We start from the raw sequence: 22,571 nt of genomic DNA, 5'->3' as shown, positions 1-22,571 counted from the left end.
ACCTCTGAATTTCATAGTCAGGGTTACGCACTTAGGTAGGAGATATTTACTGGGCATCCATCACACCCACATCTGTCCATCTGTTTGGTACAGGATGTAGTGTGATTTGTCACTCCATAACAGTTTTCAAGCTTCCATGTCTCACTGTAAACACTCTTTGCATCACTAAAGACAACACTGCATTTTGGTTTGGGTCATTTGGGATTTGCATATTGCAGTCCTTGTTTCAATAAGGAAGTGTGAGTAGGCATGTTTAATTAAATTATAATATCGGAATAAACTCTTGTAAAATATTATTTTATTAGTATAATTTTCACCTAATTATCAAAGACAACTTCAGTACATGTAAAAAGTAATGTAATCTAATCAAACAATAACTGATAATTCCAATAGGTGCCACATAAGTAGCTAATGTAAGATAACTAAAAAAAGGTCATTAAATTTTCTAACTTATAAAATAAATATATATATATATCTACTCTATACTATAAAAAATGATAAGCTGAAATTGGAAACGGATGTGATGTCAGCTTTGAAATGGATGTAGGCTTTTAAACAATGAAAAACCTACATCCTACAAATCAAACAATGAAAATAACAGTACGTGTCCATTACTGAAAGTAGCATAACCAGATTACCAGTCCAGAACTTGGGGTAAGGGGGCCCTTTCGAGTCATCAGAATTCAAGGAGAACTGGCCTACCAGTCCAGAACTCAGGGGGATTGGATGCCATAGGCATCAGGGGAGGCAAGCCCCCCCCCCCCCAGTGTGTGTGTGTGCGTGTATATATATATACACGCACACACACACACTTGGTCGTCGATTTATGACTGACTTCCGTTCTGGCTGACAGGTCGTAAGTCGATCTGGTCGTATGTCGGCCATATATTTATTAACAGTATTCTTTAACCTTTCTAATCTTTTTATCATCTTTATAATTTATTTTTATAATCTTTTAAATTTATTTTTATAATCTTTTAAATTTATAATTATATATATTGTACATAATGTGAAAAATAATACTGCACATACTGTAAACACAAAAATACAATCTAAAATTAATGTAAACATTAATACAAATAAAATTTACAAAATCAATTTTTAATCTTTGCTTGTGCTGGATTGTGGATCTTCAGGGTCATGTTCTTGGGTTGAGGTAGGAGATGTTCTCTTGATGAGGAACATGCTGAGCTTTGTTTGAACAGTTAGTTTCTTTTTTTTCTTCATATATTTCACGATAACAACACACAGCATCTTGAATGATATGTTCAACCTTTGTGAATCGTTCGACATTAGGGTCCATTGCTTCGAAACTGGCAAGAGTTTTATTCAGTTGCAAAAAATAATCTGATAAACTCTTTGCAGTGAATTTCTTTTCTGGCTCCTCTTTTTCTTTTTCTTCTGATGCTCTCTGTGCTTTCAATTCAATCAACTCTTCATCTGAAAGTTCTTTTATTTCACAATCTAGCAACTTCTCTACGTCTTCTATTTCACATTCTAATTTAAGATTTTTTGCAAATTTAACTATTTTTTTCTGTAATCACTTCCAGTTCCTCTCCTTTTTGAAATCCTTCAAATGTATTCGCATTACATTTTAGACACTTTTTCCAAATTCCCAACATACAATTCTTTGTTACACATTCCAATGTGGTCGAAATATTCTCGATACACTGATGAATGTTGTACTGCTTTCAAAAGTCTCTCAAAGATAAATCAACATCAGAATCTATCACTTTGATGGCTTGTGCGAATGTCGTTCTGAGATAGTGAGCCTCGAATGCTGAAATAGCACCCTGATCCATGGGTTGAATGACAGCGGTTGTGTTAGGTGGCATAAAAACCACTCCAACATCATGTTGAAGATCGTCCAGATGAGGAGGGTGGCCAGGGGCATTGTCCATAATCAATAAAATCTTGAAAGGGATTCCTCTCTCTCTGCACAATATTCACGAGCCTGGGGAATAAAGCAGTTCACGAACCAGTCTTCGAACAGTGCTTGAGTCATCTAAGCTTTAGAGTTTGAACGGTAGTAAATGGGCAGTGTGTGCTTGTTGATGTGCTTAAATGCACGAGGGTTTTCTGAACAATAAATGAAAAAAGGCTTCAGCTTAAAACCCGCGACATTCCTACCAAGCAACAAAGTTGACCAATCCTTAAAAGCTTTGAATCCTGGCATCCTTTTTGCTTCTTGGTGTATGTACGTATGATTAGGTATGCGTTTCCATTGCAAGCCGGTTTCATCTACGTTAAATATTTGTTCCGGTAGATAACCTTCTTTGATTAAAGAGTCGAAACTATCAACGAATTTTTGGGCTTCATCTGCACTTCTTGCTTCTCCTCACATACATTATGGAAAGCAAATCTTTTTTTAAAACGCTTAAACCATCCAGTACTAGCCTGAAAATCTTTTGCGTAATCGTCTCCGGTACGTGATTTTAAACTCTGAAACAGACTTCTAGCCTTCGCTTGCACTGTGCAAAGGCTTATGGGTGAATTTTTCTTGTTAAATCTTCCATCCACATAAACAACAATTTCTTCATTTCATGGATGGGTCCCTGGCTGGTTAAAATTGTAGACTTCATAGGTGCCGAACCTTTCACAGCTTCCCGAATTCTTTCTTTGTCCTTAAGTATCGTCGATACCGTGGAATGTGATAACTTCAAGTCATGTGCTATTGTATTCACTTTCTTTCCGCCTTCATACTTCTGGATAACTTTCATTTTACATTCTAAATGAATAGTTTTCCTTGACTTCTTAGCTGGCGTATCTGTAGATGAAGGCATTTTCCTTTTACTAGACATTTTATGGGTAGTATTTCAGTAGAATTTTAATTAATACACCACACGCAACAGATGCTTAAAAGCGACTGAGTGTGTGAGAGATAGTTATCGTACGATAAGTATCCAATCCCATAGTTATTGTACGTGCAGCTGCCTGATTTATTATTAATTTATTCATTAATTTATTATTATTTTTTTTTTTTTTGTAGTTGTAAGTGCGGACGGTCGTAAGTTGGCGACCAGGTGTATATATATAGATATGGGGTGAAAGACAACAAAAATATTTAGTGGTTTTAAAACTTTTGCTGTGTGTTCACTAATGCCTTGCACATGTTCAATAGGGTTGAACTGACAGGAATATGAGCTATTTCTTCTGTATTTGAAGAGGTAGTGATACCAAAAACTGTTCAAAGCTCTTTTGAAAGAATTCTTATAACCATTAGATAAAAAAGTGGAAATAATATGTTGTAATTCTTCTGTAATAGTTCATCAGAAGAACATAATATTGCTTTCATCTGCCCAGTTCTGTATATAAGTTCTTATCAGTTTCTCATAAATCTTAGCAACTATGGAAGGTTGCTAAGATTTAAGGAGTGGGCCCAATGAACCAGTGTTTTAATAGTTACAGCCTTTTGACTGGGATGGTGATTAGATTCAGCACAGATATAATGGCCTGTATGAGTCTTCTTCTGATAAACTGAGAAATGTAGGTTACCATCTGGTTGGCAGTGAATTAAAAAATCTAAAAAGGCTAACCGCTTAGTTACTTCTTATAGGGTGAATTGGATTCATATGTTCTTCGGATAAACTATTACAGAATGAATTACAATTATTTCCACTTTTTTATCTAATGGTTATAAAAATCCTTTCATCAAAAGAACTTTGAACAGTTTTGGTATCTCTACCTCTTCAAATACAGAAGAAATAACTCATTCCTATCCTTTATGTGCAAGGCATTAGTGAACACATAGCAAAAGTTTTAAAACTATTAAATATTTTTATTGCCTTTCACCCCATCAGAAAAATTTCCACCTTTCTCACTTCTCCAAAGAACAAGCTTCTACATTTCAGTTATCCAGGTGTCCACCAGATTCCTTGCTCTTGTGGGTTATTTTATTTCGGACAAACAGGAAGATCTGCTTTTATTTGGGTAGAACATAGGTTCCCAAACTTTTTTGGGCCACCTCCCACTTTGCAAGACATAAATTTTGTAACGCCCCTGATTATAACAGTTTTCCGCGTTCAAGCCATTTGATATTTTTGACGTAAATAGCAACTAATGATACATTACTGCTTATGCCATTAAATTTTTAAAAAGAAGTGGCCAATATGTGCTTCATCTTGAACACAGTTATTGCTATACCGATTTTAGTGAAACATAGCCCATATGTAAAGATAGTAAAATGTATGCTCGAATAATATTATGCATACAATGGTTTAAATATGAAAATGTGGAATACAATTAAGAGATTGCATTGCATTAGTAAGAATCTTATTGTAATAATTAAATCACCATTAAATATATTACAAAATTATTTATTTCTAACTTATAAAGTAAAAATACAAAGCAAAAATAACAAATTAATGTGAAGTATGAGCCTGGTGCATTTTTAAAAGTTTGTTAATGTCGGGTTCAACTTTCGTTAAAAACAGTCAAAAATCGCTACTCTCAGTTATATGCAATCAGTTCCTTTTCTTAGATAGTAAATTCACTACAGTACTAAACCCATGCTCAGCCAAATAAGAAGATGGAAATGCAATTAAAGATTTCTGCACTATTTTCCATAATCCAGGGTACAGTGTTGATATTGGTTTTTGAAGCCAGAACTCTTGGTATCCAGTTTTGAATTTTATTTTTAGTTCTTCATTTGTTGTGAGTTCTATGAGTTCCACTTCTAAATTTGATGATCCTGCTATGCTTATGTGTGAGAACGGATCTAGAACCCAATCTGGTATATTCATGTTTAGAATATCCTTGAATCACTCATTGAAATCAGCATGGAGAACCTCCAAGTGTTGGCAGTATGTAAGTAAATCTTCCTTTTTGAGAGACACTGCTGATAAATTTGAAAAGTCGCTATATTTCCCTCGGCCGATATTCCGCTTGAACAGAATAAGTTTCCCTACAAAAGCAGCAGTAATGTTTTTTGTTTTAATTAAATTCATTTCATCACCTTGTAGTTGTAGATTGACTTCATTAAATATTTTATAGAGGTCTGTCAAATAAGTGATGTCATTTTTGGATGTAATCAGGTTAGCCCACAATCCATCATCTCTGTTTTCTAGGAACTGGAGTACTGAATCAAACAAATTGTAAAATCGATTCAGACAAATACCTTTTGAAAGCGAGCGAACTTCTGTGTGAAGCAGCAAACGATTGAAATCTTCATCATTTTCACTACAAAGTTGGCTAAACAATCTGTCACTCAATGAATTGCTTCTAATCTTGTTGACTACTCTAATAACATAATGGAGCGACGTGTGTAGGCATTCACTTAAATTTTTTGCAACCAAATGTTGACGATGAAGAACACAATGTATAGCGAGTACATTTGGTATACTGCTTGTTTCAAATGCATTATGAAACCCTTGTGGCACCCTGTCATTGCTGGAGCACCATCAGTAGCAGCAGACAAAATATTACGAATAGGAATGTCTTTCTATTGAAAAAACTTATGATATTAAAAACAGATTCTCCCTTTGTATCCGCTTCCAAGTTTTTAGCAAATAATAATTCTTGACAAACTTTTTCTCCTTTTATGAATCGTATGTATGATAAGAGTAGTGGTTCATTATTTGGGAGAGTTGATTCATCAAGTTGAATGGAAAATTGGCATGTCTTCAAATAATCGCACAATGATTTTTCAACATCTTCAGCCATTTCATCGATTCTTCTTTGCACTGAATTATTACTCGAAGGAATTTTCCTGATGATATCTGACGCTGGCTTATGAAGCACAGTGTTTATTACTTCTTTTACTGCCGGCAAGATTAATTCCTCACCAAGTGTGTGTGGTTTTCCAGCTTTTGCCATTAATAATGAAATATTATAAGAAGCTTGTAATCCGTCATTGTCTTGTTTAGTGGACGACGTAAAAAAAGTTTTGATATAGTTAGATGTTTAAAATATTTTTCTTCTAGTACTTGAAAATAGGACAAATCCTTTTTGTCAGCATGCATTTTAGTCAAATTCTTGTAGCCTAGAAGGCTTCATTTGAAAACACTTTTTGGATCAAGCACATGGGTAATAATTGGTTTGTAGGAGACTGAATAAAACCATATTTCAAATACTCAATACTGTACTGTCGACATTTCTTCTTATATTCAGACATAATGAAGTAATAAAATTTGCAAAAATATTCACAAAATAAAAGATTTAATTTACACTTTGTATGACTCCACTTATCTATCACACTTTCGACTGATGATTGTTGGCAAAGCACACAAAAAATAACGAAACTTATTCCTAAACTACTGGTATTTATAGATTTGAAATCTAGCCCGAATCGACTTGCATGCATTGACTTGTTTGCGATACCATCGTGCCCGTGCTTTGAACAAGTCACTGCAAGCACCCATATTCCTTTCAAAACATGCTGAATTGAGTGACTTACCTACATAATAGTTGACTGACATACTACTAGTTAAGACCTGTCTGCTGCGTGGATAGACTAAAGCCTGTATGGCACGATCAATTTTTACAATAGCAAAAAATGAATAAATTTTTCAATTTTTTAGTTTGCACACAAGCGCATTTTGTTCGTCCGACCACGACATTGTCCGAATAATTATAAATAATAATTAATAAATAAAATAATTACATAAGATATAAATAACAAACCTACAAAACATAACCACAGAAAACAGTATAAGTTTCAAATAATATTTGCTTTGTTTTTTCCCTCTAGTTAGCAATATAAGTTAGTACTAACTACGCTAACTAAAATTTACGATTTTTATTTCTTTCTTGCCATTATTATTTTTACTCATAATATTAAATTATATAAAATTGGGTTTATTTTTGTACAAATCATTTAGAGAAGTGTTTTATATATTTTATATATATTTTGAAATGAAATATAACGAATATATTTGCTACTGTAAACATAACCTATTATACACATATATATATACAAGCTCTATTTTCTCATTGACATAGAAAATTGACATCTATTTCTATCTAACATGGTAAATTTTCAAATGATTAAATAATTGAAAAAGAAAATTGATCTTGTAAGACGGGCATAAGATGAATTAAAATGCAATATTTAAATTTTAAATGATTATCTAATCGCAAAATCACGAAAACAATTAATTTTTAAATATATATTATTAATTTCTTCTATAAAGAGCCACCGACCCCTAGACCGCCTGAATGCCCCCAAATGCTTCTGATCCCACTATAGCCCCCCCTGCCCACAGGGCTTCAGCACCCACTGGGGGTGGTACCACCCACTTTGGGAACCTATGGGCTAGAAGAATACAAGCCTTATATTCAATACCTTCAGCCTGAACAGTCTGGATTTGAGGAGCATGCTATCAACACTAGACAGAGAGAGTTCATTGGAACAAGACAAAAGTCCTTCACTCTCCTAACTTAAAGATATTTGATGGTTTAGTCTATCCCCTTTATGGGAGATCAGCTGATCTTTCTTAACTTTATTTTATTTAATTGTGTGTGTGTGTGTATATAAGCAAATTTTTAGTGATCCTTTTTAGCTATCTTACATTAGCTACTTAGGTGGCACCTTTTGGAATTGTCAGTTATTGTTCAATTAGCTTTTTACATGTATCAAAGATGCCTCTAATACTTAAGCGAAAAATATACTAATAAAATAATATTTTATGTGAGTTTATTCTGGTATTATGATTTATTTAAACATATTGCAGTCCACCATGGAAACCCATGTTGTGAGCTTTGGTTCTGAATGTTTTTGAGCAGATTTGTGTTCCAGTCAATGCCTGCAACTGCGCATTCAACTGTGTCAGCCAAAGAACGGCAGATTTTACATATTATCTTTTGCCGCACCCTACCCCTACAATCACATTTAATGAGTGTGGTGGGTCGCTCACTGCAGGCAGCACTTGCATTTGTCACCCTGCACTTCCATATCAGTATGGTATCGACAATTTGTCGAACAGCTAGGCCTACATTATGGCATCCTATTACAACACCTTTCAACTTCTATTAGTTCTCTTCTCACAGCTGTTGCACTGACTTGGGAACATCCATATTCCTCCAATTTATATTGGCTACAAACATGTAACTCATTACATGGCATGATGCAACTTGTTCATGTAGGTGTCCATTGGCTTTTTTCCAAGCAGTGTAATACAGGAACGTGTGCATACGTGCACACACACACACACCCTCAAGGTATGTTAGATACTGTGATCCAACACATTTAAATTTTCATTCTAATATCTTTTGCGCAATTTCTTCTGATTATTTGTTAATCCAAGATCTAATAATATGAGAATGTTTTTTTTTTCTCTATTTCAGTATGGCACCTACTACTCTAGTGCTCCTCATGATTATGATCTTCACAGTGGTAAGTTATATCATATTTTGTCCAATAATTTGGTGTTTGCAAAACAAATACATAGTTTTCATTATTCGACACATGAGATGAAAGTTTTTGCAGTGACAGAAATTAGTGAAAGAGAAGGACAAGGTTTAAATCCGAAGCCAGTAATTATGATCACCTTACCAAATTTTAATTAAATTTTAATTTAATTAAAGTAATCAAAAGTCTCCATTCTTAAATAATAAAAACCACAGTGGTAATAATCTGTGCATAATATAAGATATGCTGTTCCTAGTGTTGTAGATGCACTGCAAGTTAGGAATACAGAAGCATTTCATCTATGGCACTAGTAAATGACACATCATAAATACCTTTTTTTGTGCTGATTATTACCTTAACTTTTTGAACTATTCACTAAATTTTTATATTCCCTTTTTTCACTACAGTAATATTTTATTTAAATATCTGTATAGTATATGTATATATATATATATATATATATATATATATATATATAAAAAATAAGTTTAATGACTATTACCGAGAGAAAAGATGGCAAGATATATTTAACAAGATACTACTAGTTTACTAGTTTCGTTACAAGAACATCATCAGGTATCATACTCAAAGAAGTATATAAAAAACTACAGAGACTTAACATTGTACTAACAGAACAAGTGAAAAACAGTAGCATGTTTGAAAAAATGCAAGTATGAGTTCCATACAAACGAATACTACGCGCTGTCGCGAGTGCGCCAGTACTGAACAGAAGCAACGTGTGCGTCCGAGAGATTGTAACTTAGGCTGTTATTGATATGAGAGGAATCTAGAGAAATTTCTCTTGATTCAACAATCTTTCTTTCCAGTTCATCGTAGCACACATGGATATTAGCAGTTTGAGTCCAGTTTACAATGTGCTGGCGGCCTTCGTCTGAGTTAGCAGAAAAGAGAACGTGGCTAGAGAGAGCGCTAGCTCTAGTCCTGTTATAGGAGATATCTCTACGGTGTTCATCCAAACGTAGAAGGATGGATTTAGCAGTCTGTCCATAATATGGCTTTCCGCAATCACATAAAATCTTGTAGACTCCTGGAAACTGAGTAGGAAGATGTTTCTGTTTATATTTGCAAAGTAATGAACGAAGTTTTGGAAGCGTAGTGTAGCACGTTTTGAAGTTAAATTTCTTGAGAATCTTTGCCAGTTTTGGTGAAAGAGAGCTGATGTAAGGTAAGGAGATGAAGGCTCTAGGGGAAGGGGGATCTTCAGCAGTAGTTGAGTGCCTGGGGGAAAGAAATTTGTCAATCTTCTTTGGAGAGAAGCCATTGTTGATAAACGTTTTTTTAAGAAAACTGAGTTCATTTATAATGAACTGCTCCTACATCCATCCCTAGAGAACTTCTCTTAACAAAGATAGAAAAGGCAGCTTCTTTATTACCAAACAAAGACGCTAACCTCCTCCGTATGGAAGCAATTTTCTGTATTAACAAAGCTAGACCTCCACCTGACAACATTTCTTACTCTGAAAGGAAAGCTATCAAGTCCTTAAAAGATAATAGTAACATAGTTATCATTCCCGCAGACAAAAGGAATGCAACTGTCATCTTAAACAAGTCTGATCACCACAATAAAATCTTGGAACTTTTAAATAGTGATACCTACTCAGAAATTGCTAATGACCCTACGATGGAACTACATAATAGAACTAATAATTTATTAAAAACCACCTTAGAGTTACAAAAAAACATTAGACTTTCTCTTCGGTCGCTTCATCCCTTGATACCTCGACTGTATGGTCTCGCCAAGATTCACAAAAATAACTGCCCACTCAGACCTATAGTTGAGGGCATACACTCTCCCACTTATAATCTCTCCAAATTTCTAGCGAGTTTTCTAAGAAATCTTTCTGGAATTTCTTCTTCACATATTAAAAACTCTGCAGATTTTGTTTCTAAAATCAAGGACATCAAACTTAAAAAAATTTTTAGACCACCTAAACAAATGCCACGAAAAAATCTCTTTCACCCTCGAACTGGAATCGGATGACTGTCTTCCCTTTTTAGACCTCAAACTTACCAGATGTGCTGAGAACATTAAAATCTCAATTTTTAGAAAGCCTACTCATACTGACAGATACCTTCATGCTTCCTCCCATCATTATCCACAAAAATGTGGTATTATTTCCACTTTAGCCCACCGAGCCAAATCATTACTTACAGAAGAAACAGAAATTATAAATGAACTTAGTTTTCTTAAAAAAACGTTTATCAACAATGGCTTCTCTCCAAAGAAGATTGACAAATTTCTTTCCCCCAGGCACTCAACTACTGCTGAAGATCCCCCTCCCCCTAGAGCCTTCATCTCCTTACCTTACATCAGCTCTCTTTCACCAAAACTGGCAAAGATTCTCAAGAAATTTAACTTCAAAACGTGCTTCAAAACTAACTTCCAACCGAGTTAAAATGAATTGTCAAAATATATATATATATATTTTTTTTTTCAGCAAATACAGGTGAGATTGTCCCAGAAATAAACTACAAAATCTAAAACAAGATGAATGTCTAATGTGCAGCACTGATTGGGTGCTATCTAGCTAGTTGCATTGTTTTAGAAGAAAATGACAGCATTTATTATTATTATTATTATTCAGGCCTCCATGGAGTCAAAAGACTCATCATGGGAGGTCCTTCCTAAGAAACACAAAGTCTATCAAACTTTGTGTTTCTTAGGAAGCACATGGGAGGTCCCTCTTAGGAAACACAAAGTCTATCATACCACTCTTGAACTCATTGACCGTTCTCGCTCTCACCACTCCATCAGGCAATGCATTCCATGGTTCAACCACCCTCCATGCAAAGAAACCACTCCTCACCCTCTTTCTCACAGTTTCCTTTCGTAAATTCCAGGGATGGCCTCTTGCCATCACTCCTTCCCGCTGTTCAACAAAGCAAAAGAACTCCCCAGTGTCAACCCTGTAACCACCTCTCAACAGTCTAAAAGACTCAATCATATCACCTCTCCTTTTTCTATCCACCAAACTCTGCAGTCCACATTCCCTCAGCCGATCCTCATAACTATCATTGCACAGTCCTGAAACCATCTTTATTATCTGCCTTTGTACCCTTTCCACAGTTAATTTATCCCCTTCGAATCTTGGTGACCAAATCTGAGAACAATAGTCCAAGTGTGGTCTGATCAGGGTCTTATACAATGGAATGATAACTGTTTTATCTCTGTAGGTCAGTGTCCTTCTCATTATTGCAGCAATCCTCTGTGTTACTTTCATCACCTTTGCAATATGTCCCCTAAATTTCAGTTTCTATCAATCATCAACCCCAGATCTCTTGTCTCCCCTACTTCCTCCAGTATAATTCCTCCCATAGAGTATGCAGTGTCCCATCGATGTTTCCCAAACCTCAAGACCTTACATTTTACTGCATTAAACCGACACCTCCCATTCATTTGCCCATCTATCTAGCTTATTCAAATCTTCTTGCACGGTGGCGCATCTGCATTATTTCTAATAATCCTTGCCAGCTTCGCATCATCTGCAAACAACTGATTATCCCCTTGCAATCCACTGACAACGTCATTGATATAAAGGTTAAACAATATAGGTCCCAGTACTGAGCCCTGTGGGACCCCACTTGTAACCCTCTGCTTCCTTGAAACTGCCCCACCATACACAACTCTCTGATACCTATTGGACAGCCAATCCTGAATCCAGTTGACCAACCTGACATCCAGACCCATGTGCTGCAACTTAAATATCAGCTTATCATGTGGCACCCTGTCAAATGCCTTAGCTAAATCCAAGAAAATGGCAGTATATGCCTTTCCCTCATCTACTGCTCTTGTAACTTTATTATAAAAGGCTAGCATATTACTAAAACAAGAACACCCTTCTGGGTGAGTAAAAGAAGCTGTGACAGACCAGTGGTAGAAAATATTCAAAAGAAGATAGAAAATTCAACCAAAAAAGCTAAAATGTGTAAAGGCAGCTGGAGCAAATGATATTCAACCAGTAATGATACACAAATCTAAAGGTATAAAAGTTTTACAGTGGTTATATATACACTCGGGTCTCTTTTTATGCAGATTTGAAGTTATGCGGTGCATAACTTCAAAACTTATGTCTAGTATGCCCACAGATACGAGACCTTTCGACACTTCTGCTCATGTCAACAGAAGGGAAATGCATTCCAATAATAGAGTAATCCAGTGTTTCCCAAACTTTTTCTACGATGGAACACTTCAAAAATCCTGAAATTTTCATGGAACATCTTGGTTATTTTGTAACATATTAATAATTAATTGCTAATTTAGCTGATTTTTATTAATTAATAATTGATCATTAATTATTAATTCATTGATTATTAATTAATAATTAATTAAACATCAGTTAAACATAAATATCATTAAATTAATTTGTGCTGATTTTCATTGACATATCCCATTCTGATCACCAAAAATTTATAATATTATTAGTACTTACGAGTGAATGCAGACTTTTTCTCCTGTGTGCTGATAGTTTTCCCCTCCTTTTGTACATCCTGGAGATCGCTTTGTAGGCTGGAAGTGGATGAATCACTATCTGCGTCACAAACACCTTCAATAAGAGATTTCTTAACACCAAAATTGAACTAAGTCCCTTTTCTCTTATTCATATTAAAATTTAAATCTGTAGGCCTATTACTTTTAAAAAATCATGGCTGTACAGTTTCGAAACAAGCACTTTCACCCTACAATATGAACTTGAGAAGAAAGTATTCAGTGTTACTAGATTTGAGAACCGGATACAAACTACCTTGATCTTCAATTTCAGTGGAAAAATTTCTTTATATTTCCTTGCTGATTGGTCATTAACATTTGTTAGTGACCTATGCTATTTCGTTCAGTTTTGAGAACAGAGGATACGCCACCCATTGTTGTAATCTGCTTGCAGACAATTTTTATGACCTGTCATAAACAGCGGTATTCCCTTTCCCAAATGCTGAAAGGTTTCGATGTGTGAAAATTAACAATAATTCAAGAATACTTCCACATTTAAAAATACACGGCTTGGTCACCAACATTTGCTACATACATGTCATTTAGACGTTCTGGGTCTGAGCTTTCTGACATATTCACAAATATTATTCTCCTCAGAATATTTCCACTGTAAAATATTTATTCATGAAAAATGCTTAGAAAACTAAAATGACAAATTCAAGGAGAACTTCTCACAGAACACTTATTCACCTTCTGCAGAACACAGTTTGGGAAACCCTGGGGTAATCAATCCGTATTGTGGGATGAGTTGTTTATTATTACACGGCGGAAAATTAATTTCTCTTTTATGATCATTGTAGTTTTTAAAGTGGTAACTATTATTACCTATAAAGCATGTGATTTCGCGTGTTGTTGACCAATTCGTTCATCGCCGTTGTACATAATGAACATCATGTTGCAGCACATTCTGGCGTAATGTGATAACGTGTAAGCAGGTGACTGTTCGTGAAGTTTAATTTTGCATGTGAGTAAGTGTTTGTCTTTTTATTATGGAAAGTCTATATTTTGCTAATTGTTATTTTAAAGATTTAATTTGGCCCAATGGAGAAAAAAAAGCACCAATTTTAATTTCTTTGGCAATTTTGGATCGCTTAGCAAAAGGAGAGGAATCTGCAGCAGTTGGTAAACAATTTAATTTAGGCCAATCTACTATAAGAGCAATTAAAAAGAATGTAAGAAAATTTGTCATTTCTGGCACAAAACTAAGTGCCAAATTATCATCGTACTCAAGAGATGCTTTATTAGAAAAATAAAAGAACGAGTGCTAGTAATTTCGATTGAAGAATTAACTCAAAGAAGAATTCCTATAAGTTATTTAATTAAACATTGGCAATGTTTTATGAGCAGATGAAGCAACTGGAGCCGTCTGCTTCCGCTTCCCAAGCTGATAAAGAATTTTCTGCTAACAAAGGATGGTTAACCGGGTTTTTTTAAAAGGAATGCACTTCATGACATGAAGATTACAGGCAAGGTTGCAGCAGCAGATGAAGAAGCAGCCAAACATTTTCAGTAAATCAATCTCTAAGACCATGTGCTCTAAAAGGCAAAGATCTAAATCAGCTGCCAGTACATTGGATGGTTAATACAAAGCTCTGGGTAACAACTGCTGTATTTACTGAATGGTTCAATAATTGCTTTGTATCAGAAGTGGAAACGTATATGAAGCAAAAAGCTCTTGATTTTAAAGTTTTATTAATTGTTGACAATGCACCATGTCATCTGCATTTAGAACATCCAAATGTGCAGGCAGTGTGTTTTTTCCACCCAATACAACAAGCATTATTCAGCCATTAGATCAAGGCATAATTGCTACTTTTAAAAAATATTATGTTAAGCACACTTTTCAATTTATATTAGATAAACAAGAAAATGAATCATTAACAGTAACTGATATTTGGAAAAAATTTTCTCTTTTGGACTGCTTAAATTATGTTGTATCTGCTATCGCTGAAATAAGACCACAAACTTTAAATGCTTGCTGGAAAGCAGCTTGGCCTGGATGTGTTGCAAACAGTGCACCTATCTACGTCAGTGATTTTCAACCTTTTTCATAACACGACACACCTAGAGTAATTATTAAAATTCTGCGGCACACTAAAAATATATTCTTTTAATTTTTTGATGATCTGGCAAAAAATAGGCATAATTTTGATTCATTTACACACGCAAGATGATGGAAGACCAGACACTAATAAATAAATGAGCAAATTACGACATTATTTCTTTCAATTAATTTGTTTTCATAAATTTCGCGGCACATGGTTGAAAATTGCTGATCTACATTATCAACTGAAATCATTACTTTGGCACATGAAATTGGTGGAGAAGGTTTTGATACATTTAGCCAGAAGGATGTAGACGAATTGCTTGTGGATAATGCCTTAAGTGACGATATTATTGGATATCGATTAAGTTTAGATATCATCGAAGCTCCAGAAAACGATAGTGAAGCAGAAGAAAACCCTGTCCACCTGCAAATATAATTCGAGAAGGTCTTGAACTGTGCAATAAATTGGAAAATCATTTTCTTATTAATGACACAAATTCTGAACGAGTCTTTAAATTCCAACATGAGCTGAAGAACTGTATGTCTGGATATCGCGAGCTGTATAAAAAATTAGTGAAATCATCATCACAAAGTTTAATCACCGATTACATTGCCAGAAGAAAAAAATTAGATCTGATTTTTTTCTTCTGAACCATACAGATTTGATGCGCTGACTATCTCTTTTGGTGATGAAAGTGATTTTGTACCAGTTCGCAAACGTTGCTGAATATTGTCTAATAGTGACGATAATTCTGATGACAAAATGTAAAAAAAAAATAATAAAAAAAGTTACTTTTCAATAAAATTAAATGAATGAAGCTTTAAAACAAACTTAGGCATTGTTATTTTCCTGAATTTTCATAAACATTTTATGCGATTTTAGGTTTATTTTAATTCATTGCTTTGGTTTTATATGGTTTTAGAAAATTATGGAACGTATCCCAAATTTTTCAATGTAAGTTAGGCCTTTTTTGTGGGATTTTTTATATGTGGTTTTCTGTGGAACGTATCTACACCATAAAAAGAGACCTGATTGTGTATATATATAGGGGGTCCTCGACATTCATCGTTTCGACTTTATGGCGGTAATCCCATAAATAATTTAAAAAATAAATTTTGACTTGAAGCAGTGCGACGTAAAATTCAAACGTCACGGGCGAACTTGTTTGGGAGAGGTGGCTTCGCTTGGGTCCCAGCATACACTCTTTGGGTACCACATGCTTTGTTTACATCCGCTCTCTCACTTTTGTGTTTGTGTTTTTTTTGTATCATTTTACCCTTCAATATGGCTCCCAAACGTAAGGCAGAGTCTTCCGATGGCAGTGTGTCGAAGAAAAGGAAAGCCATTACATTAGAAGTGAAATTAAACATTAAAAGGGCAAAAAAGGGAGAAACGCCAACGAACGTTGGCCGCGCTTTGAACTTAAGTCGTACCACAGTCGGGACTATTATCAAGGATAAAGTTCGCATCCTTGAACACGTGAAAGGATTGGCGCCCATGAAATCGACTGTGAGTACGAAAAAACGTAGTAGGCTCATGATTGTGATGGAAAGGCTTCTTGTTCTTTGGCTGGAAGACCAGCATCAACACCGTATCCCAATTAGCCTCATATTAATTAAAGAAAAGGCGAAAAGATTGTTTGAGGCATTGAAAAGCGAAAGGGGGGAAATGAGTGCAGGTGAAAACTTTAATGCTAGTAAAGGTTGGTTTATGCGGTTTAAGGTTGGGGCAATTTACATAACCTTAAGGTGAATGGTGAAGCTTCTAGTGGTGATGATAAAGCAGCTGGTGAGTTTCCCGAGGGATTGGCTGAGATAATAAGGGAGGGGGGCTACAGTGCTCAACAAGTGTTTAATGTGGACAAGACATGCCTATTTTGGAAACGTATGCCTAATCGTACTTATGTCGCCAATGAGGAGAAGGCAGCACCAGGCCATAAAGCTGGTAAGGAGAGACTGACTTTGCTTCTTGGGGCTAACGCATGCTGCTTGTGACTTAAAACTGAAGCCCTTGTTGGTCTATCAGGCTGAAAATCCAAGGGCACTAAAGGGCATTTGGAAGGGTCAACTGCCTGTCATCTGGAGCTCCAATGAGAAGGTATGGGTAATACTTCAAATCTTTGAGGACTGGTTTACTAACCATTTTGTGCCAGAAGTTCAGAGGTACTGTACAGCCACAGGTCTGCTCTTTAAGACATTGTTAGTGCTAGACAATGCCCCTGGTCACCCTGCCCACTTAGATGACTTTCACCTTAATGTTAAGGTGGTTTACCTTTCACCAAACACCACAGCCCTTTTGCAGCCTATGAACCAGGGTGTTATTGCTTCCTTTAAGGCCTATTACCTCTGCAGGACATTTGCTATGGCTTTCAGGGCAACTGAAAAAGACAGGAACTTAATCCTCAAAGACTTTTGGAAATCGTATAGCATTTATAATGCCATACAAAACATTGAGCATGCTTGGGATGAAGTGAAGCAGACAAATTTGAATGGCGTTTGGAAAAAACTGTGTCCCCAGTTTGTGAATGATTTCTATGGCTATGAAGAGACAGTTGAGGCTGTCACAGAGAAGGTTGTTGCTCTGGGGAAGCAGATGAATTTGGAAGTGGAGGCCGAAGATGTTGCAGATCTTCTGGCATCTCATGGGGAGGAGTTGTCAGCAAAAGACCACATTCAGTTAGAGAAGCAGCTGATTGAGGAGGAGGAAACGGATCCAACCCCTGTACCCAGGAGATTCACCACCAAGGGCTTGGCAGAAGGTTTTCCCTCGTTGAGGATGGGCTGGTCAAGTTTGAGGCTGAGGATCCCAATACTGCTAGGTACACAAAGGTCTTCCGAGGGGTTATGGATTGCCTGCAGTGTTATAGGGAGATATACGAGGAGAAGAGGATGGTATCATTCCAGACCAGCCTGGAACTTTTTTCCACGAAGGTAGAGAGGCCTGCAGCAGGTGCTGTTACCTCAACTGTCTCTTTAGTTCCTCTTCCAGCCTCTCCATCTTCTTCAGTTGCACCTGCAGTATCTCCTGCAGCCTATCCTGCCTCTCCAGCCTCCTCCTTCCATTAAGTCAGTCTCTCCCTCCTTGCAATGCCCCTTCCAGTGTGAAAGCCAACCACAGGATAAAAGGTAAAGAATTGTTTTCATTTTTTTTTTTTTTTAATCACCTGTACAGAATGTACAGTTTCATTTGTTATTTTGGGGATTGTTCTAATTTTTATGTTTTTTTTTATTGCAGTTTCATTTTTATAATTTTTCTGTACTATACAGTAATTATGTTCTCCCTTTCACTTTCCTATGGCCTAGTTCTGTTTCTTGATATATACCTATGACTTTATGGTGTTTTAGGTTAGGTAATTAACTTAGGATATGGTAATTCCGACTTGCATCGAAAATCGCCTTACGTCGGTCCGTAGGAACGGATCTCCGACGTAACTCGAGGCCCCCCTGTGTGTGTGTGTGTGTGTGTGTGTGTGTGTGTGTGTGTGTGTGTGTGTGTGTGTGTGTGTGTGTGTGTGTGTGTGTGTGTGTGTATGTGTGTGTGTGTGTGTGGAAATTTTTCACGTTGGATTGTTGGATGTATTATATGTTAAAGCTACCAAGAAATTTTATATACTTGGTTTTAATCCTTTTACCAAGTAAGCAAAACAAAGTTTTGCACTTGAAATATATTCACATCAGAGCTATTTGTATATAGACAGCTAATGACTTCATATCACTTGCCTTAGTGTTTATCCCATAATACAAAGCACCCCCCCCCCCCTTTCTGGTGTATAATGGGAAGGGCCACTACCCAGACCAGTTTCCACCTTTATTGTGGTCTCTTCAGTGGGAACCAGACCCGGGAGAGATACCAAGGTTGAAGTAATGCAGGAGTCATAAATATCTATATAAATTTCATGCACAAAACGTTGTTTGCCTGCTTGGGAAAAGGATTAAAACCAAGTATAAAATTTCTTGGTATCTTTAACAAACATTACACCCAAGATAAAAAACTCTTTATACATCTTTCTCTCATCCAGAGATTTTTATTAAGAAGGTCAAGCACCTTTTGTCTACTTGTATATGAGATATATATGACTTCTGCATTACTTCTTTGGAGGAGGCACTCCCATAGCGATGCATAATCTCCATGCCCATTCAGGGCGAGCAAATTGCTCATAAATTTTACCCTCACTGTAACCACAACAGATAGCGGGGAATATGAAAAGCATCTTGCTTCACCCCTAAAGACATAATTGTCAATTGGAGGAGGCAGAATTGGGGAGACTGTTCCTAAGAACAGAAGTAGTTGGAATGAAAGAGGAGGCTAAGAAGTTGGTTCACTGAGTTTTCAGGCTGGACTGTAAGAGAATGTTTGTTAACAACAGCTCTTGTTCTTATTATTTTGGAGGAAAGTGGAGGGACAGTAGTATTCATTTCAGCAGAGCACTGTCTGAAAAAAGTATCTGTAGAACAGGAATAAGGTAGAAACATCTGTGGGAGGGTGAGAGAGAGGATCATTAATTAACAGTCCTATTTTGGACAGCATCAAGCAATCTTAGAGAGAATTTTGGTGCACCACCTGATATATGCTTTAGCAATATTTTTTGATTGGGTGGATTTGGGATATAGTTAGCAACGATGAAGGTATGAGACACACAATTGTTTTGGCAGCTACAGAATGATTGATATGTGTTTATGCCAGGAAAAGCTGGAGGTATAGCCCAGTCCAAGAAGGGAAATCTGATAGTGATTGGATATCTTGGTATTACTCAATGTTAGGAGGAACGATGTGAGCTCTTTATTATGAGAGATCATACAGAACTGAGTTTTAGTGGTATTGAAATGTCTAATTCCATGGCCCATTGAAATATAACTAGGAGATTAGAGTTCAGGATGTTGGTTATGGTGAATCTCAAGGATTCTGACAATTGAGTGCTATAAGGTTTATCAAATGAAATGGAGGAATGGAATATACTGTCATTGGCAAAGCTATGATAAGATTTCAGGTCTCTGAGAGCAGGTAATTTATATACAAGAGAAAGAGAGGGTGAAAGTATAGAACTCTGGGGTACTCCTGTATTGGCAAGGAAATCTGAGAAGAAGAAACCATCTACCATGACGTATTAAGCGATCTAGTTTCATTGTGAGTGAATGGCCATGGATTACAGTTTGCTAAGTTAGCCCTGCCAATTTTGATCAAATGCTTTTGAATGTTGAAAGTGATCAAATTTGAATTGCAGTGATCAAATTTTTCTGTGGCTTGAGTCCAAAGGTGGGTTGGTGAAAACTAGAATACTGGGGGAGTGGTGGAATCTGTTTTGCTTGTCAGTGATTAGTTTGTAGGTCTCCAGATGGTGCAGGAGTTGGTTGTTAATGACTTTCATCATAGCTTAGGGAGAACAGAAGTGGGAACAATTGGACAGTAGTTCGTTGGCTGACTTTTATCATCTTTCTGTTAGGTGGGCTGGATATGGGCCCATTTCTGTGATGTAGGGCAGGGTAGATGCCAGATGAATAGGATAGAATTGAAGAGTTGATACAGGATAGGTGTCAGTTCTGGGACACAAGTTTTTAACACAGTAGATGGATGCCATCACGATCAGATGTCTTGTTTGTGTTCAGGTTATTAAGGATGCTTTGGATTTCTTTCTGGCAGAAGATAGGTGACATGGAGTGAGCAGTTCTTGGTGGAGTGTGGGAACTTTGTCTAGGTTTATCAGCACCAGAGTTGGAAGAGAAGAGTGGTGTCAGTAATTTGGCCTTGTTTTAGGGGAGGGTGAGAGTGGTGAGCAGATATAAGTTGTTTATATCAACTTATAACATGAGCAGGTATAAGTTGCTCCCCATGTCCTTGGAGAGGTACCAAAAAGCATCCATATTAAATATTTGCTGTGGCAAATAATTTTCCTCCGTAATAATTTAATCCAATTTCTCCACAAACTCATTAGCAGCCTTCTCGTCGGAACTTGCAGATTCATCATACATTTTCACATTATGCAGTGCAAAATGCTGCTTGAATCTCATGAACCAAATGGAAGAAGTGTTGAATTCGAAGTTGTAATCGCCTTCTTTCTTGTTCAACATGTTGAAGAGACTTAGTGCCTTAGCGGTTATGGCCATAGTGCTAAGAGGTATGCTCTTTTGGTTCAGGTCCTCTAATTTCCAATCAACGATGGACCTTGTCTTTGCTTCATCACTATCGTTGAACTTGCAACTTCGTTTCAAGATCAATTGAAACGAAGTTGCCTCATTTTCTGTTATTATTCACTAAGTTTTTTAATTGGGCGTGTAAGGGCCATGTTGCATAAAATATCGCGAAATATTTAAATAAATAAGAATAACCTACTTTTTTAACACAAAATCAACAGGGGAACTGGTAAAACCACTTGCTGAGTGAGGTTGCTGCTGAATGTGCCTTGCTGCTGCACTGTTGCTAAATAAAAACCTTTTTACTTTACACTCGCTTGCATCTTGTTCGAAAGTGTAGTCGAAAATGTTATTTATTCCATTATGCGATCATGAACGTAAGTCGAGGGATGATTATATATATATATACATACATACATACATGAGGGTGGTCTGAAAAGTTCTCGACCATAGATGGCAACACTATAGGCAAGAGATTTTTATTTCTAAGTTGGTACATTATCATAAGCATCAATGTGAAATCCCAAGTCATTCTATCAAGTAGTTTGTTTTGTGCAGCTGTCTGAAGCAAAAGTCTTGTCTGTATCCCTTGAAATGGATAAAATTAAGTATCGTGCAGATATAAAATTCTTTTTAAAAGAAGGTTTAACGGCAAAAGAAATTCATTTGGAGTTCATAAAAGTTTATGGGCACTCTTCTCCTTCATTTTCAACAATTAAGAAATATGCTTCCCAGTTTAAACTTGGCCATATCAGAATTGAAGATGATCCATGTGGAGGACATCCAAAAAGTGTAACAACACCAGAAATCATCGATCAAGTGCACGCTATGGTATTGGATGACCATTGAGTCCAGGTGTGTGAAATTGCTGAGACTATAGGCATTTCAAAAGAATGCGTAGGATATATTTTGCATGAAGAATTGCATATGAAAAAGCTTTGTACAAGATGGGTGCTGCGCTTGCTCACAGCAGATCAAAAATGCACTTGCATGAAAATCTCTGAATAGTGCTTGGAGCATTTTAACAAGAATAAAACTTATTTTGTGGGTGTTGATTTATTACTATGGATGAGAATTGGATTTTTTTACATAACATTTTTTACATTACACACCAGAATCCAAACAGCAGTCAAAACATTGGACAGAGAAGCTGGTTATTCAGTGTCAAAGAAGACAAAATCGGTTCCAACAGCAGAAAAGGTTGTGACATCTGTGTTTTGGGCTGCTAAAGGCATTTTGTTTATTAATTATCTTGAAAATGGTAAAACAATAACCTGGAGATCTTTTAACCAGAGTAGACAAAAAAATTCTTGAGAAAAGACCTGGTTTGCAGAAGAAAAAAATCATCTTTCATCAGGACAATGCACCTGCCCACAAAGGTGCTTTGGCAATGGGAAAATTAAGGAATCTGCACTATGAATTATTGGAACATCCACCCTATTTCCCAGATTTGGCTCCTTCTGACTTCTGTCTCTTCCCAAAACTAAAACTCTTCCTCACTGGCCATTGTTTTTTTTATTGAATCAAGAGGTGATTACAGC

At 36.3% G+C, this 22,571-nt stretch overlaps 1 protein-coding gene across 1 annotated transcript in view; it reads left to right on the top strand.

Annotated features, from left to right (window-relative positions):
- The window catches only part of eIF3l (eukaryotic translation initiation factor 3 subunit l), a 310,545-nt gene that overhangs the window by 5,523 nt on the left and 282,451 nt on the right, over positions 1–22,571 (top strand). The window contains exon 2 of the mRNA XM_090398519.1: positions 8,284–8,332. Within this exon, the coding sequence (XP_090254645.1) occupies positions 8,284–8,332 (49 nt within the window). The remainder of the gene's footprint in view (positions 1–8,283; positions 8,333–22,571) is intronic.

Source organism: Typopeltis vanoorti, chromosome 9 (assembly GCF_054136105.1).
Source record: "Typopeltis vanoorti isolate ZY-2024b chromosome 9, IOZ_Tvanoo_1.0, whole genome shotgun sequence".
Classification (NCBI taxonomy): domain Eukaryota; kingdom Metazoa; phylum Arthropoda; class Arachnida; order Uropygi; family Thelyphonidae; genus Typopeltis; species Typopeltis vanoorti.
Note: the sequence above shows the minus strand (reverse complement) of the source record. Positions and strands in the feature narration are given on the sequence as shown.